Raw genomic sequence first — 18149 nt, forward strand, 5'->3', positions numbered from 1 at the left:
TGTGTGTGTGTGTGTGTGTGTGTCTGTGTGTGTTTATGTGTGTGTGTCTGTCCGAGACAGTCGCCCGAGGCTGGAATCAAACACAGGTCCCTGTGCTGTGAGGCAGCAGTGCTAACCACTGAGCCACCATGCCACCTCAGACTGATGTGAGCAGACTGGTACACCTGACTCCTGACTGTTGGTCTCGATACAGCTCAGCCTGTGCTGACAGTCAGGAACGAATCTTTGATTGGCTCTCTCTTTTTACTGCTCCGTATCAAAGTCACCTGGACCTTTTGAGAGAACGTTGCAAATCAGTAAATACACGTGGTGGTCAAAGCTGGGGCCTGTCCTTTGGCGTGTGTTAGCTTGGTTGGTTGGATGGCAGGTTTGTAAAGCAGGGTGGTGCCTTATAAGCCCAGGGTTCAGTACCCATGTCAGCTGAGGGCGCCAGGAAAATCCTGCTTTCTCAGAGTCCATCTCTAATGAGGCAGTGGGATTGAAATGTTTTTACCTTTACATCGGATGCCTCAATGAGGTTAGATAATGCAGGTTCTGTAAAGATCAAACCTCCTAATTTCCTGAGATAGTAGGAACTGCAGTTGCTGGTGAATCCGAGACAACAAGGTGCAGGGCTGGATGAACACAGCAGGTCAAGCAGCATCATAGGAGCAGAGAGGCTGACGTGTTCATCCAGCCCTGTACCTTATTGTCTCCTAATTTCCTCGTCACTTATGCAACTTGGTCTTTCAGAGTGAAACTGCTGGGGGATGCGCTGCTTATATTGAGCAATGAGGAAGCAGGGTCACACCAATCAGCAGAACTTATTGTTTGATTTAATTACAACTCTCTTGCCTGTGCCAGGCAATTGATCCCAGTGTTAATCCATAGTTAATACCTCGTTGTTCAATGCTCAGCAACCAGTGGATGTAATCTTTCATAATTCACCCATCCAATCCATTCAGGATTTAAAATATTTATACCAGATTGTCCTTTTAACCTCACCTGCTCCAGGTAACAGAACCCAGGCTTTTTAATGTTCTCAATTTTCCGTGATTCCTAATGTCATGTTGGAAGCTTGGAATTTGACTAAAGGAAGGATATTATTAAATTGTTACCGGGACTGAAAGGTTTGCGTTATAAGGAGGGGCAGAATAGGCTGGGACCTTTCTTTCACTGGAGTGAGGGAGATTCAGGAGTGACCTTAAAGAAGTTCATAAAATCGTGTCACTAAAATAAACTGATTATCTGCCCATTATGAAATTGTTTGTCAGTCCTTGAAAGAATTAGCCCCCCTCCCCCGTTTTCTTACACTGTATCAATGACTACACGTCGAAATTTATTTTCCTTCTTATTCACTCCAGTCTAAAAGGACCTTTTTTTCACTGGAGTTGAGGTGTGACCTTATAGAGGTTTATACAATCATGAAGGGCATGGATAGGTGAATACCAAAGGTCCTATCCCTGGGGTGGGGAGTTGAAGACTAGGGGACATATTTTTAAGGTGAGCGGAGGAAGATTTAAAAGGGACCTGAGGGACAACTTTTTCACACAGAGGATGGTGCGTATGTGGAATGAACTGCCAAAGAAAGTGGTAAATGCAGGTACAGTTACAACATTTAAAAGACATTTGGACAGGTACATGAATAGGAAACGTTTACAGGGATATGGGCCAAATGGAGGCAAATGGGACTAGTTTAGTTTGGGAAACTTGGTCGGGCTGCTTGAACACAGGCCTTTAGCACAGTATTAACTCCACTACATTCACTGGCATCCCTTTATCCATAGTGTATGTTACACTTTCAGGGGAGAGTAATACCTCAGTTAAACATAATTTCCCCTTCACAGAACCAATTTTTTTACTAAGGGTCTGTTTCCATGTTTTGTGACTCTATGACTCCACAATAAAGGAACTGCATTTGTGTAGTTTTGTTTGCAACCTCAGGGTGTCCCAAGGTGCTTTAGGATTAAATATTTTGTTGGCGTGTACTCATTGTCAAGTGACCATGTGAAACACTGGGTTGTGTCTCTAGCTTTGAGCAGGCTTGAGTCGCACTCTGGGACTCGACGGAAGAAGATACACTTACAATGTAGCGTGACAGCAGATGGTGAGAGTTAGAGAGACCCCTGGACAACCTGTACTGAGGTTCCCAGCCCCTGATGAATGAGGAAGTCTTAGCACCAGGAAGGTCATCCGGTTGTAAAGGCCAGCTGGCAAATCCGAAAACAGTGCTAGACATCGAGGTGATCATTGTCGTAACAAGGAAAATGCTGAGTGTAAGAAACAGGAGCAAACAGCAGATCAGTTGGACTCTCAACCCCACTCTGCTATTCACTACCATTTCAGATGGTATCAATACCATTTCAAGGGTATCCCAGGACATTGTGGGAGGTTAGGGAGCAAATTGTGGGGCCCCTAGCAGAAATATTTGTATTATCTATAAACATGGGTGAAGTACCAGAGAACTGGGGATGGCTGAAGTGGTATTGTTTAAGAAAGGCTGTAAGGAGAAGCTTGGAAACTATAGACCTGTGAATCTGACATCGGTGGTATGTAAGCTGTTGGAGGTGATTCTGAAAGGCAGGATTTACAAGGATTGATTACGGATAGTCAGTATGGTTTTGTGTGAGGATTATCGCGTCTCACAAACGTGTTTGAGCTTTTGAGGAAGTTACCAAAAAGACTGATGAGGGCAGAGTAAGGTTCTGCACGGGTAGACTAATTAGTGAAGTTAGATCACATGGGATTCAGTATGAGCTTGCCAATTGGATACAAAATTGGGTCAGCGGCAGCAGACAGAGAGTGATGGAGGGTTGTTTTCAGACTGGAGGTCTGTGACCAGCGATGTTCCTCAGGGATCGGTGCTGGGTCCACTTTCGTTTGTCATTTATTTAAATGATTTGGATGAGAATATAGGAGATACGGTTAGTAAGTTTGTGGATGACACCAAAATTGGTGGCATAGTGGACAGTGAAGAAGGTTATCTCAGATTACAAAGGAATCTTGATCAACTGGGTCAATGGGCTGAGGAGTGGTAGTTGGAGTTTAATTTGGATAAATGTAAAGTATTGCAGTTTGGTTAAACAGACAAGGACAGAACTTATATAATTAGAGGTAGGGCCTTAGATAGTGTTGTAGAACAAAGACTTAAGGGTTCAGGTACATAATTCTATGAAATTTATATCACAGTTGACAGGGTGGTTAAGAAGGCATTTAGCACACTTGCCTTCATTGCTCAGACCTCCAAGTATAGGAGCTGGGACATCATGTTGAGGTTGTACAGGACATTAGTGAGGCCTTTACTGGAGTACTGTGTGCAGTTCTGGTCACCCTGTTAAAGGAAGGATATTGTTAAACGGGAGAGGGTTCAGAAAAGATTGACCAGGAAGTCGCTGGGAACAGAGGGATTGAGATATAAAAAGAGTGGAAAGACTGGGACTTATTTCACCGCAGCGCAGGAGGGTGAGGGGTGACTTTATTGAGGTTTATAAAATCATGAGGGCCCGAGATAAGGTGACTGTTAATGGTCTTTTCCCTAGGGTGGGGGATTGCAAAACTAGGGCTCATATCTCAAGGTGAAAGGACAAAGATTTATAAAGGATATGAGGGGCAACTTTTTTTGCACAAAGAGTGGTTCACGTGTGAAATGAACTGCCAGAGGAAGGGGTGGATGCAGGTACAGTTACAATGTCTAAAAGACATTTGGATAAGTTGATGAATAAGATAGGTTTGGAGGGATATGAGCCAAACACAGGCAGTTGGGACTAGTTTAGTTTGGCATGGACTGGTTGAACTGAAGGGTCTGTTTCCGTGCTTTGTGACTGTATAACTCCAAGACAATCTGACCACTCCACGTACTCCTGATAATCTACCAACCCCTTGCTTATCAAGAATCAATCAACCTCTGCCTTAAAAAGACTCATAGACTCTGCTTCCACTGTATCCTAAAGAAAAGAATTCTAAAGACTAAGAGTCATAGAGCCATACAGCACAGAAACAGACCCTTCGGCCCAACCAGTCTATGCCAAGCACAATTCCAAACTAGACCTGCCTGCACTTGGCCTATTTCCCTTCTAACATTTCTTATCATGTATTTATCTAAATGTCTTTTAAATGTTGCAACCACCACTTCCTCTGGAAGTTCATTCTGCACACGAGCCACTCTGTGGGGCGGAAAAAAAAATTGCCCCCCTCATATCTTTTTTAAATGTTTCTCCTCTTGCTTTAAAACATGCAGCCTCAATCTTGAAATCCCCCACCCTAGGGAACAAACACCAGCCATTCACCTTACCTATACCCCTCATGATTTTAGAAACCTCTCTAAGGTCACCCCTCAACCTTTAGTATGGAAGGGCAAAATGTGTCAGTACAGGCTTGGAGGGCCAAAGGGCCTGTTCCTGTGCTGTATTGTTCTTCTTGTTTCTTTGTTCCTCTATGCTCCAGTGAAAAATGTCCTTGTAATCCCGAGTGAATAAGACGGAAAATAAATGTTGATATGTAGTTATTGATATAGGGTAAGAAAAGTGAGGGCAGATGCACTCAAGGACTGACAAACAACTTGATAATGGTCAATTTGATAATGACATTGATTAAGGATTATATTGGGGTCAATTTATTTTCTCCCAGTAGGGGGCACTGGTTGGACAGTGGTAGTATCGGTACCTCTGAACCAGGAGATTGACGGTTCAAATCTCACTTTGAGCACAAGTGTAGGGTCTTCTCCCCCACAACTGACAAAAGTTACACAACCATCATTAGATTAATATTGGAGAAGGCGTTTGGTACACTTACCTTTATTGGTCAGTGCATTGAGCATAGGAGTTGGAATGTCATGTTGCAGCTATAGAGGACATTGGTTCGGCCACTTTTGGAATACTGCAGGTCTCCCTGCTATAGGAAAGCTGTTGTGAAACCTGAAAGGGTTCAGAAAAGATTTACAAAGATGTTGCCAGGTTGGAGGGTTTGAACTATAGGGAGAAGCTGAATAGTCTGGTGTAATTTCTCTGGAGTGTAGGAGGCTGAGGGGTGGCCTTATAGAGGTTTATAAAATTATGAGGGCCATAGATAGGGTAAATAGCCAAGGTCTTTTTCCCAAGGTAGGGAAGTCCTAAACTAGAGGGCATAGTTTTACGCTGAAAAGAGAAAGATTTTAAAGGGGCCGAAGGAGCAACTTTTTCACGCAGAGGGTGGTGCTTGTATAGAATGAGCTGCCAGAGGAAGTGGTGGAGGCTGGTATAATTACAACATTTAAAAGGCATCTGGATGGGTACATGAATAGGAAGGGTTTAGAGGGATAAGGGCCAAATGCTGGCAAATGGGACTAGATTACTTTAGGATATCTGGTCAGTATGGATGAGTTGGACCGAAGGGTCTGTTTCAGTGCTGTACATCTCTGTGACTCTTAATTCCAGATTCTTATTGAATTCAAAGTCCACCATTGTAGGATTTGAACCTCAGTCCCCCCCAGAACATTAAATCAGGTCTCTAGATTAAAAACCCAGCAATTGCAGAGATGTGCCATTAACTGTCTGAATAGGTTGATTAAAGTTCATTATTTTTATCAAATGACACTTTTCCATAAAGTGCTTTGGGATGATTAGATATGCTATTTAAATGATTATTCTCGAAACCGCAGTTTCTTCTGTCTTTGGTGGGAATTAATTCTTTTATTTATTCAAGGGATGTGGGCATTACCAGCATCATTTTGTTCAACGAGTTAACCACATCCCTCTGGTTCTGGAGTCAAATGTAAGACTACACCAGGTGAGAACAGCATTAATGAACTAGGTGAGGATATTATTTTGCCCTTTATAAGAATCAACGGTAACTGCATGATTGTCATTAGGCTAGTTTATTTTTTAATTCCACAATTGTACTGAATTCAAATAGCACTCTCTGCCTTGGTAGGATTCGAACCCAAACAATAACCTGGAGTTCCAGATTACTAGTCGTAGAGTCATACAGCACGGAAACAGACCCTTTGGTCCAACCAGTCCATGGTGAACATAATCCCAAACTGAACGAGTCCCACTTACCTGTGCTTGGCCCATAAGCCTTCAAACCTTTCCTATTCATGTACGTATCCAAACATCTTTTAAACATTGTAGCTGTACCCGCATCCATCACTCCCTCAGGAAGTTTGTTCCACACACGAACCATCCTCTGTGTAAAAAAACTTGCCCCTCATGTCTTTTTCAAATCGTTCCCCCCTCACCTTAAAAAAAAGCCCCCTAAAGTCTTGAAATCCCCTTATCCTAAGGAAAAGACACCTGGTATTACCCTTCTCTTTGCTCCTCATGGTTTTATAAACCTCCTTAAGGTCACCCCTCAATCTCCTACACTCCAGTGAAAATCGTCCCAGCCTATCTGGCCTCTTCTTATAAACTCAAGCGTCGCATAACCATCTCCATCCTGGTAAATCTCTTCTGAACCCTCGCTAGCTTAATAACATCCTCCCTGTAACAGGGAGACCAGAACCACTATGCCCACCACCACCATCCTTGCGCCTCCAGTAGCCCACTTAAGAGCCTCAGTTGCTGGTGGGGAGATAAGGACGTACAAGGGCCTACGGACAGAGTTTTAATGAGGTCAGGGGGTAGAAGGTGGCACAACGCCAGCTGCCTGATTGAATGCACCGCCAACACTGCCATCGCAGAGGGCTTTGAATTCTGCCAATGGGCACAGTGACTGAGCCTAGCTTTTTATTGCAGATTTATGAATAGGAATCAAACTCCACCAGATGTTACTGCCGACAGAACAGCAGCTCAGGTGCCTATGCTTCTCAAGCCTATGGTGGCGTAGTGGATTAATAATCCAGGTTAATATTTTGGAGATGCGGATTCAAATCCTGTCATGGCAGAAGGTGAAAATTGGATTCCACTCAAAATAAATCTAGAATAAAGGCTTAACCTGACAAGAACATGTAGCCTTTGCTGAATGGTGCAAAAACCCATCTGGTTGACTAATGTCCTTTAGGGAAGGAAACTGCCATCCTTACCTGGTCTGGCCTACATGTGGCTCCAGGCCCACAGCAATATGATTGACTCTAACTGCCCTCTGGGACAGGGATGGGCAATAAATTCCGGGCCTAGCCAGTGATGTCAAAGAACAAAGAACAGAGAAAATTACAGTACAGGAACAGGCCCTTCGGCCCACCAAGCCTGCATCGAAACCTAAAAGAGCATGATGGTTAGAGAGGACAGATTTCAGCCCCTCGAAAATAGTGCACCTAGATAAGTTGACCCTCACATTTTAGCTAAATGGTTGGCCTCAGAAACTTGACTTTTAAGCCAGTATTTACAGTCACTGTCAATTTAATATGCCGCAGAAAATTATGGCTGGTACTTACAAGTGTAAGGACCTTGTTTATTCATACATTCCTGCAATGCCAACAAGCCAATGCAATCCAGAGAGGGTACAGAAGTTACATTTTTGATTCCAGTATATTCTTTGCTTTCTATTTGCCAAGTTCCCAGGTGGCCAGCGCCCCTCTGCCCTCTGCTGTTCCCCTTGCTCCATTATATTTCCTACCCTGCTTACCTCAGTTTCCTCTGTTTCTTGTGAACAAATACATTACTAAATCAGTAACATGACAATGTGACAGTGACCATTGTCATAAAAACCCATCTGGTTCTGTGGTGAAAGGAACCAGGTGGACCTTATTGACTATGAGATCCTTGATTAGGCTCATTAACCTGGACCAATAAGGGTGCTCTGGCTGACACATAAACAGGGGATCCAGAGAGTCACCTGGCATCAGCGCCTGACCCTGAGCTGGTTGGTTAGAGTCCACATACTGTGAACGTGTAAATACTGGTTGACTTGGTGATGAGATACAGGCCACTGTGCAGTTATTTCAGGTTCACTCATCCCTTTAGGAAGCCTACTGTCCTGATCCACATGTGATTCCAGACTTACAGCTAGATGATTGAGTTTTAACTGCCCTCTGAAATGGCCAAGCGAGCCACCCAGTTCAAGGGCAATTAAGGATGGGCAACAAATGCTGACCCAGCGGTGAAGCCCACATCCCATGAGAGGATTGATATAGTAAAGGGTGGCTAGAGTCTGGGATGCATTGCCTGAAAGCGCGATGGGTTCTGTCCAATTATGATCATTGAAAAGCAAAGTTAGACAGTTATCTGAAAAAGAATTCTCTGGGAGACAGAGAGAAGGTGGGGGAGGGTGCAGCACTGGGTGAATTGCTCATTCAAAGAGCCAGTATAGGCAGAATGGCCTCCTCTGCATGTGACAATCCAACAGCTTTCCAAGGACAGGAGTTAAAGGTTAAAGATTGTCGGTAATCACCATTCCTCGGAAATTTGAAGCTCTGGACCACCTCCACCTCAGCACCATTGACACAGACACAGGTATGCCCTCCACTCCACTTCCTCAAGTTAATAACCAGCTCCTTCATTTTCAGAATGCGTCATCACCCTGATATTTTAATTTCGCTAAGTTTCTGTTCCGTCGTATAAGTTTCTGTTTGACTTTTTGAATTTGTGTTGGATTTTGCTATAGTGCCCTTGCAGGGGCTGTTTTCTTTTTAAAATTCCCAATAATCGTTTTAGACTCCTTGAAAGAACCAGGGTTTTTTTTTTAAATTTTAACACCCTGTTGTCCCTGTCCCAGAATTGTTTGATGGGTTCGGTATAATGGGAACTTTATTTTCAGTTCGAACAAGGAGAAGTAATTTTCATCTGTATTTTTAACCCCTTGTTGTCCCTATCCCTGGAGTGTTTGATGGGGAATGGAGTTGAGAGAACATCATTTTCATTTAAAAGGACTTCATTTTGAGTTCAAAGGAGTCAAGAGATCTTTGAGTTCCAAAGAGACGTGGAAACATTACTAAATAAAAACCGAAAGAGCTGCGGATGCTGTAAATCAGAAACAAAAACGGAAATTGCTGGAAAAGCTCAGCAGGTCTGGCAGCATGTGTGAAGAGTAATTAAGAGTTAATGTTTCGGGTCAAGTGACCCATCGTCAGACTGTTCCACTCTGAGACTCCCACTTCGCCACACCCTGTCCCTGTAACCCTGCATTTCCCATGGCCAATGCATCCTAACCTGCACATTGCTCGACATGATGGGGCAATTTAGCACGGCCAATCCACCCTAACCTGCACATCCCTGGACACTATGGGGCAATTTAGCACGGCCAATCCACCCTAACCTGCACATCCCTGGACACTATGGGGCAATTTAGCACGGCCAATCCACCCTAACCTACACATCCCTGGACACTATGGGGCAATTTAGCATGGCCAATCCACCCTAACCTGCACATCTTTGGACTGTCGGAGGAAACCGGAGCACCCGGAGGAAACCCACGCAGACTCGGGGAGAATGTGCAAAAGCGCACACAAACAGTTGTCCGAGAGTGGAATCAAACTTAGGGACCCTGGTGCCATGGGTCAGCGGTGCTAACCCCTGAGCCACCCATGTTTGCACTGAGGAAGGGGATTCCTCTTGTGGCATTGCAACAAGCGGTGGCTAGGTGGCCTGGAAGGGTTAAAAAAATGCCCCCTCTTACCCCAAGCGGCTGGTTTGGGGGGGGGGCGGGACTCATCCTCTTTCTGACCCCACCTCCCTCCCACACATCTCCTCAGCCATTGGCCAATCCAGCCTGTCACATCCGCACCCCTCCTCTGACACAGTGAAACTGTCCCAGAAGTTGTGACAAGCTGAGGGCACAGGTGGGACAGAGAGGTAGGAGGACAGTTAGACTCAGTGATCAGAGAGAGCTGCAGGCGAGTTTGTACATCGTTACGCTGTTATATGTTTACTGCACAATTCTACCTTAAAACTGAGTGAAGCTTTGAGAGGGGGTTTTAATTGAAACTCTGATGGGTCGTTTCCCATTTGCTTGCTATTTCAACGTTAGGGAAAGAACGTGGCTCAGACTGGCTGGAGAATGTGGCCCTACGGTTTAAATTGGATTTTATTCTTGGACATTTCCCAACTGGGTTTTTAAGACTTTTTCAAATAAAAAGGAAGCAAGATGCGCTTCTGTTTGAAGAAGATCTTTCTGACCATATTTGGGGCCACGGTCACTTTTTTGCTGGTCGCTCTTGTGGATTACCAGATGCGAGAGGAGAGGAGCGGGAGCAGGCTGAAGGCAAGCCGGTTCTCAGTCTCCCTGAGCGGCCACAGCTCCGGAGAGGAGCCGCTGAGTGACCGGGGAGGGGGAGCTGTAGCGGGTTATATCGGGAAGCCCAGGGGACAAGTCCACTCCAGGTTCGCAGCCGGACCTCTCACTGACCGGGAACACAAGGTGGAACTGAGGGATATCTTCATCGCTATCAAAACCACTCGCAAGTTCCACAAAACCAGGCTGGAACTGCTACTGAAAACTTGGATCTCGAGAGTTTGGGAGCAGGTGGGCGGATTTGTGTCTTCTTGAGATTTTTAGTTTTGTTTTGCCTTGAATGTTAAGCCAGCATCTGCTGCCTCACTGGGAAGAGTGGGAAACTGCTACATCCTTTTGATGCTTTTCATTTGCACTTAGAAAAACGGAAGCAAGTGTAGGCCATTCGGCCCAACGAGGCTGCTGTTCTGTTCCGTATGATCGTGGCTGATCCTCTATGCCAAACTCTCTTCCAAATACCGTTTGATGCTCCTTAATTAAAATCTCAATATCGTGGCTGATCCTCTATCTCAGTACTACATTCTCACTTTCTTACCATGCCCATTGACACCTTAAAATCGAAATATCAAGACTGATCTTCCAACTGAATGCCGTTGACTAGCTTAGGATTGTTTTTGCTAAAGTTCAGGCCAAAAGGGCTTGATCTCATAGAGACTTATAAAATTCTAACAGGACTGAACAGGGTAGACACAGGGAGGATGTTCCTGATGGTGGGTGTGTCCAGAACCAGGGGTCACAGTGTGAGGATTTGGGGTAGATCATTTAGGGCAGAGATGTGAAGATATTTCTTCACCCAAAGAGTGGGGAATTCATTCCCACAGGAAGTAGTTGATGCCAAAACATTGAATGTATTCAAGAGGTGACTAGGTATAGCATTTGGGGCAAATGGGATCAAAGGTTATGGGGAGAAAGCAGGATTAGGCTATTGAGTTGAACGATCAGCCACGATCATGAAGAATGGTGGAGCAGGCTTGAAGGGCCGAATGGCCTACTCCTGCTCCTATCTTCTATGTTTCTATATTCTTGCTTTTTTTTTGTCCCATACCCTTTGATGCTCTTAAAATCTAAATATCCTGGTTGATCCTCTTTCTTGAGTATATTCTTGCTTTTTCTCCCCATACCCCCGATATCCTTAAAATCTGTCTCTTCCTTGAATATATACCGTGATTTGGTCACTGACAATTCCACAGGCTCACTAACCTTTGAATAAAGACACTTTGTTTTTCCTCTTCTCAGTCCTAAGTGGTTTGCCCCTCATCCTGAGATGTTTCCCCCATCTGGGGACAATCCCCTCTACATCTAGTCTGTCCAGCTCTGTTAGAAATTTATACGTTTCAATCAGATTCCCTCTCATCTTTCCAAGCTCTCGTGAATACAGGCCTAGTTGAAACAATCCCCGTAAGACAGTCCTTCCATCCCCAGTATCAGCATGATCCACCTCCACTGCACTCCCACTATGGCAAGTATAACTTTTCTTAGGCCAGGAGACCAAAACTGTACACAGTTCTTCAGATCTGGTCTCATCAAGGCAGTAAGACATCATTATTTCTGAACACCTCCTGGTTTCTAAACACTTTCAATACTGCGTTGCCCTCAAGGCAAGGGGACTTCCTACACCCAGTAACGCTCAGACTTTTGGCACATGCCAACTGGAGGAGGCCATTCAGTCCCCTTGAGTCTGTTCCTTCAGCTCATCTGTATCTTCTGCCTCTTAGTTCTGTAATCTTAACAAGTTTCGTCCAATGAAATCCCCTCAGTTTGGAAATGTTGTCACCCGGTCTTTAGCAGAATGGGTCTGGGGAGGTGAGAATTGAATTGGGAAGTTGGAGACTGTCCTTCCTGGAAGAGAGACATGGATGGTAGGAGATTGAATCAAGATGCTCAAAATGAGGAAGTGTTCAAGCAGTGTAGAGAAAGCAGAATTGTTTCCATTGCTGAGGGTGCAGATTTCAAGTAATTGGTCAACGAGGCAAAAGTGACATGAGAGTGGGAAGAAAGCTTTTTTTTTGAACGTGGCGAATGATTGAGGTTTGGAAAGTGCTGCCTAGGAGTGCGGTAGAAGCAGGTTCAATGGAGACATTCAAAAGGGAATTTGATAGTTCTCTGAAAAGGTAGAATGTGCAGAGTTACAGATGAAAGGTTTATAGACAGAACTCCCCTTCTTTGCTCAGACCTTTGAGTATAGGAGTTGGGGCGTTATGTTGAGGACTTTGAGGTGTCCTCTGGATTACTGTGTCCAGTTCTGGTCACTCTGCTATAGGAAGGATATTATTAAGTTGGAGATGGTTCAGAAGAGATTTACCAGGATGTTGCCTGGACTGAAGGGTTTGAGTTTTAAGGAGAGGCTGGATGGGGCTGGGACTTTTTTTCACTGGAACATAGGAGGTTGTGGGGTGACCTTACAGAGGTTTATAAAATTATGAGGGGCATAGATAAGGTGATTGGCAGGTGCCTTTTCCCTAGGATGTGAAATTAAGACAAGGGGACACATTTTTTTAGGTGAGAGGAGTAAGATTTTAAAAGACATGAGGGGTAAATTTTTTTATACGGAGTGGTTCGTGTGTAGAATGAGCTTCCAGGGGAAGTGATGGATGTAGGTACAGTTACAATGTTTAAAAGACATTTGGATAAGCACATGAATAAGAAATGTTTGGAGGGATATGGGCCAAGCGCAGGCCGGTGGGACTAGTTTAGTTTGGGATTATGGTTGGCATGGACTGGTTGGACCATAGGGTCTGTTTCCTTGCTGTATGACTCTATGAAGTGCTTAATTGGAGATACAATGCAGAGTGAGTAGACCAAATGCCCTCTTCCATTGTAATCGCTCTGTGATCCACAGCCTTAATGGCTTAGGTGGAAGGTTCAAGAATCAGGGGGCATCAGTTTAAAACTTAAAAAAAAATAACCTATTTTTCTAATCAACCTGTTCAGAGATATAATTTATGGACCTCTGGAGCAGAGAACCCAGGTTTTGGGCAACAGTTTAAGGTGATTAATGCAGGACGAGCCAAAGGCTACATGAGAACAATTTTCGTGCAGCATCCAGTGACAATTAGGAACACACTGGGCCCTAGTGCAGTATAGGGACCAAATTCAGCTGAGACTCTGAAGAGAAAATTGGAATAATTGGCCACAGGGAAAGGGTGGTGGAGTGGGACTCACTGAATTCCACTTACATTGTGCCCCATTGGACATGAGGACCCCATCTGTACTCCACACATTCAGTGATTCTTTTGAGCCCTTTGGACCACCTGAGAAATTGAAATCACAGGGGTGTTGGGAATAGGGGGTGGAGGGACACAACTTCCTGTGTCTGATCGCACAAGTTTCAAAATGGGTTTCTGGGCTGGAGAGGACTGTTCTTGTTTCATTCAACATCCAGTTGATCTTATTCCAAATCTCTTGGAAAGTTCCAAATTGTTTAGTGCTCAGTTCCCACTTTGCTGTGTTTCGCTACTGCATCTTTGACTTCAGTCATCTGTCTTAACGAGGGAAGAATTGGCAGTTATGCCTTGTATACCTCGGGGTATCCCAATGCACTTCTCAAGTAATTAAGTGCCTCTTCAGTCTGGTCATTACTGTAGTTGTTACAATCCCAAGGAAGGCTAGTAACTTTGACAAAATAATTGAATTTCTAGTTAATAAGTTGACACAACAAGATTTCATGTTTTAAGATGTTTACTGTAACAAGCAAGCTCAGAGCAAAATGGATTAAACACTGTGTGTCAGCAGCAATTTATTTGAACTGATCAGCATTTTCCCATTTCGTTTTTGACACAACTGAAAATCCCACTTCATAATAGAGGCTTGCTTAAAATTATAAGCTTTGAAGAGAATCTGAAAGGATATGGGAGAGATTTCCAGTGTTCTTGGTCTGAAGGTATGGCTATCAATAGTTGAATAATGGAGACCAGGGATCACTGAGGCTGGAATTGGAGGACGATGCGTCCAGACCCAATGACAACTTGAGGTTTGAGAATGACATGATTTGACCTGTATCTGTTTGACATTCTTTCTTGTGTGTTTGACTTTAAAATGCATTTGGAGGGAAAACCGTTGAAGAGCAGAGAGGGTGAGTAATGGATGCAATGAGTCAGGCATTAAGATGGAAAATGTTGGTTTTCTCTTATCAAACATGTTGCATGAGAAAAGATTAGTATCTTAAGCATGTAGAGCTTCATTGCTACGTACTCTGTTCATTGTGTACTTGTTATATCCTGTCACTGGTAACGATAGCAACTGCATTATCTTATCCATTTCACACAATCGCACAGTTGATGCAAATTAAAAGTTGCTTTTATCCATTGTGCTCCCTGCATTCTAGAGACCCAGCTCCCTGCCACCCCTCATGCCATCCAGATGCCACTGTTATGATGCCACGACTCTCAGTTTTGCCATCCTAGCCAGCAACCCAGTGTGCCAGCCCTAGTTTAGTATCAGACCTTTACTGTCTGAAGGTTGTAGGATCAGTGACTCTCTGACCTGATTTTGTGTTTGTTTGTGCCTTTGTCAGTTACTAAGAAAGTGATGCAAGAGCTTGCCAGTGCATTTTGTGGAGTTTTATCTGCCTTCTCACAAGAAGGTTGACAGAATCCCAAGAGGCAACAGCACAAACTGACTTTCTGTTTTACCTCTGCTGAAGTTACAGCAGTGTGTCCTTGCAATCTTTTAACTTTTTCAAAGTAAATTTAATCTTCCAGTTAACAACTGAAGGGCTCGCATTCGAAAATGTCACATTTTTAAGACTTTGACTCTAACAAAAGACAAAAAGCACTATTGACTCAATATTGTCTTTTGTACTATGATTTAAATTACAAAATAGAATGTTACTGTTTTTCTTTAGCATACTGGAAACTTTTCACAGATATACTTTACATTGACCTTAAAAAAAAAAAATCAGTCAGTTGTGTTAGAGCAAGTCTAATGTGAATTTTGGCTCCAGAAGGTTCACTTCTCTTCTTTCCCTTTCTTGGACTGTAAACTTTTGGCCTCAACGGTCACTCACAGTAAGGATTTCACCCTGGAGATCTTTGTTCTGCTGCAAACTAAGGGTGCCTTCCAGTCTCTTTGGAGCTCTTCACGAATATGATCTTTGCATGTCTGAGCATGGGCTCCCACCACATTGTTGCATGTTACACAGCACTATCTTTCTGCTTTCCCGGATCCTGTCTGAATTGTCAGAGATATCTTGTACCATCCTCCTCTCAAAACCAATCTCCGTGACAATGTGAATCACACGTGCCTTATATCCAGGCAGAAATGCTGATTAACTATCCTTGAGAATCCCAACCACTTTAATTTCATCATTGAGATATTTTAAAGCACATCCCAATATCCTATATGTTCTTATGGGACTTTGGAGACTCTCAAGTTATTCAGATTATCTTTTGCAATGTTCCCAGTGAAACCATCAGGACCCTCTTTAATCTCTAACAGTGAAACCATGCAGGTGGCTGACTTCAGAATAGGGTTATTAATACGCTGCATTTTCCCCACCTTGAGATGGTCCCAAAACGTAACAATCATATCAGTCCCGTGATGTGAACAACACTGATGCCTAAACAAAATAACCACAGACTTAGGGATGCCGGAAATCAGAAACAAAACAGAAATTACTGGGAAAAACTCAGCAGCTCTGGCAGTGTCTGTGCAGACAAAGCAGAGCTAACATTTCACGTTGAGTGAGCCTTCAGAATGCTGATGCCTGCCGTGTTGAAAAATTCTCTCTTTTTAGAATGAGCTGTTAAACTGAGGCTCTACTTACTCTCTCAGGTGACCATGACAACATCCCATACCTATGAACCCCCCCACCCACCCCTCTATGACATTAACCAAGCAGTCAGTTTATGGCTAATTTTTGTATCTTCATAGAATCCCTACAGTGTGGAAGCAGGCCATTCGGCCCAAAACTGGCATGCTGAAGAGCACTCCACCCAGACAACTCCCCCAATCCCTGTACCCTGCATTTCCCATGGCTAATCCACCTAGCCTCCACATCCCTGGACACTATTTAGCACGGCCAATCCACCCTAACCTGCACATCTTTGGACTGTGGGAGCAAACCGGAGCACCTAGAGGAAACCCATGCAGATGCAGGGAGAATGTGCAAACTCCTCACACAGACAGTCGCCTGAGGGTGGAATTGAACCTGGGTCCCTGGCACTATGAGGCAGCAGTGCTAACCACTGGGCCACCATGCCACCCCATTGCTGGGTGCAATGACATTGCTTTTGCACACAATCTCCTGGATTGTGAACAGTGCACCATCAATGCTGATTCTCTCTCAGTGTCTCGATCGCTGACCCTGTAGAAACAGCATGGTTCTTGCTCTGAAACTGGGTTCCTGTCACAGTGACAAAGGTGACTGGTCAGCTACGGCCCAATTCAGGCTGTGAGTTTGACTGGAGAGTTGCTGGACTGCTGCAAACAGGGGAGGAGGTAACCCCAGGTGGTGCACTGTGAACACACACAATGCAGCACCGTGAGGACTCCCTTGCAGGAGGTTAAGGGTAATGACCAATGGGTACTTCTGTAGCTGGAAGACCACTTTCATTTGGCTGTATGGGCTTCTCACTTTTCTGGTGTATTTATCAACGAATTAGACATAAAAGTATTGGATGATATCACAATTGGCTGTGCGGTTGACGATGAGGGACAAAGCTGGACACTCTGGGAAGGATCTGGTGGGTTGATCGAACGGGCGTGAAAGTGGCGAATGGAATTTCATCCTGAGAAGTATGAGGTGATATATTGGCATTCCAATGAGGTGGGAGGCCACACGGCAGGTTAACGAGACGTACAGAATAATGGAGCCATCTTGGGCATGCATGGCCACAAACTCCTGATGGCAGTAACACAGGGAGATAACGTTGTTGCATAGAAGCAGAGAATATCAGAGGCCTGCGAGCCTGCTCCGAAGTTCAACATGATCATGGCTGATCATCCAACTCAGTCCCCTCTTCTCACTTTCTTCCCCCATACCCTTTGTTCCTTCCAAATCTAAGAGCCCTGGGTCCCTATTAAAGGGACTTAAAACATAGAACATAAAACAGTACAGCACAGTACAAGCCCTTCAGCCCATGATGTTGTGCTGACCTGTTATCCTACTCTAAGATCAAACTACCCTGCATACCCGACATTTTACTATCATCCGTGTACCTATCCAAGAGTCGTTTAAATGTCCCTATTATACCACCACTCTGGCAGCGCATTTCCACACACCCACCACTCTCTGTGTGAAGAACCTACCTCTGACATCTCCCCTATACCTTCCTCCAATCACCTTAAAATTATACCCCCTCATAATAGTCATTTCCACCCTGGGAAAAAGTCTTTGGCTATTCACTCTATCTGTGCCTGTCATCATCTTGTACACCTCTATCAAGTCACCTCTCATCCTTCTTCACTCCAATGAAAAAATCTCTAGCTCCCTCAACCTTTCCTCACAAGGCATGCCCTCCAGTCCAGGCGGCATCCTGGTAAACTTTTAAGGGGCAACTTTTTCATGCAGAGGGTGGTGCGTGTATGGAACGAGGTGCCAGAGGAAGTGGTGGAGGCGGGTACAATTATAACATTTAAAAGGTATCTGGATGGGTATATAAATAGTAGAGGTTTAGAGGGATATGGATCAAATGTTGGCAAATGGGACTCGATTAATATAGAATATCTGGTCGGCATGGACAAGTTGGACTGAAGGATCTGTTTCCGTGCTGCATATCTCTATGACTGCGTGACTATATCTCTCCACTTCTTGAAAACATTCACTGTTTTGACTTCAACCATTTTCAGTGGGAGAGAAATCCACAGGCTCACTGCTCTCTTATACTCTCTTCCATCGGGCAGAAGAGACAAAAGTTTGAAAACATGCACCAACAGATTCAAGAACAGCTTCTCCCTGCTGCTAGCAGACTTAGGAACAGACCTCTCATATATTAGAGATAGTAGGAACTGCAGATGCTGGAGAATCCGAGACAACAAGGTGCAGGGCTGGATGAACACAGCAGGCCAAGCAGCATCATAGGAGCAGA

At 44.3% G+C, this 18149-nt stretch overlaps 1 protein-coding gene across 1 annotated transcript in view; it reads left to right on the plus strand.

The window, feature by feature from the left end:
- Positions 1 to 9660: 9660 nt before the first annotated feature.
- LOC109923542 (beta-1,3-N-acetylglucosaminyltransferase lunatic fringe-like) overlaps positions 9661 to 18149 on the plus strand; it is a 56258-nt gene continuing 47769 nt past the window's right edge. Inside the window, exons 1-2 of the mRNA XM_048617350.1 lie at positions 9661 to 10353; positions 14019 to 14092. Coding sequence (XP_048473307.1) covers positions 9976 to 10353; positions 14019 to 14092 — 452 coding nt within the window. The 5' untranslated portion in view covers positions 9661 to 9975. The remainder of the gene's footprint in view (positions 10354 to 14018; positions 14093 to 18149) is intronic.

The sequence above is a fragment of the Rhincodon typus genome, chromosome 37 (genome assembly GCF_021869965.1).
Source record: "Rhincodon typus isolate 14 chromosome 37, sRhiTyp1.1, whole genome shotgun sequence".
In the NCBI taxonomy this organism is placed as follows: Eukaryota; Metazoa; Chordata; class Chondrichthyes; order Orectolobiformes; family Rhincodontidae; genus Rhincodon; species Rhincodon typus.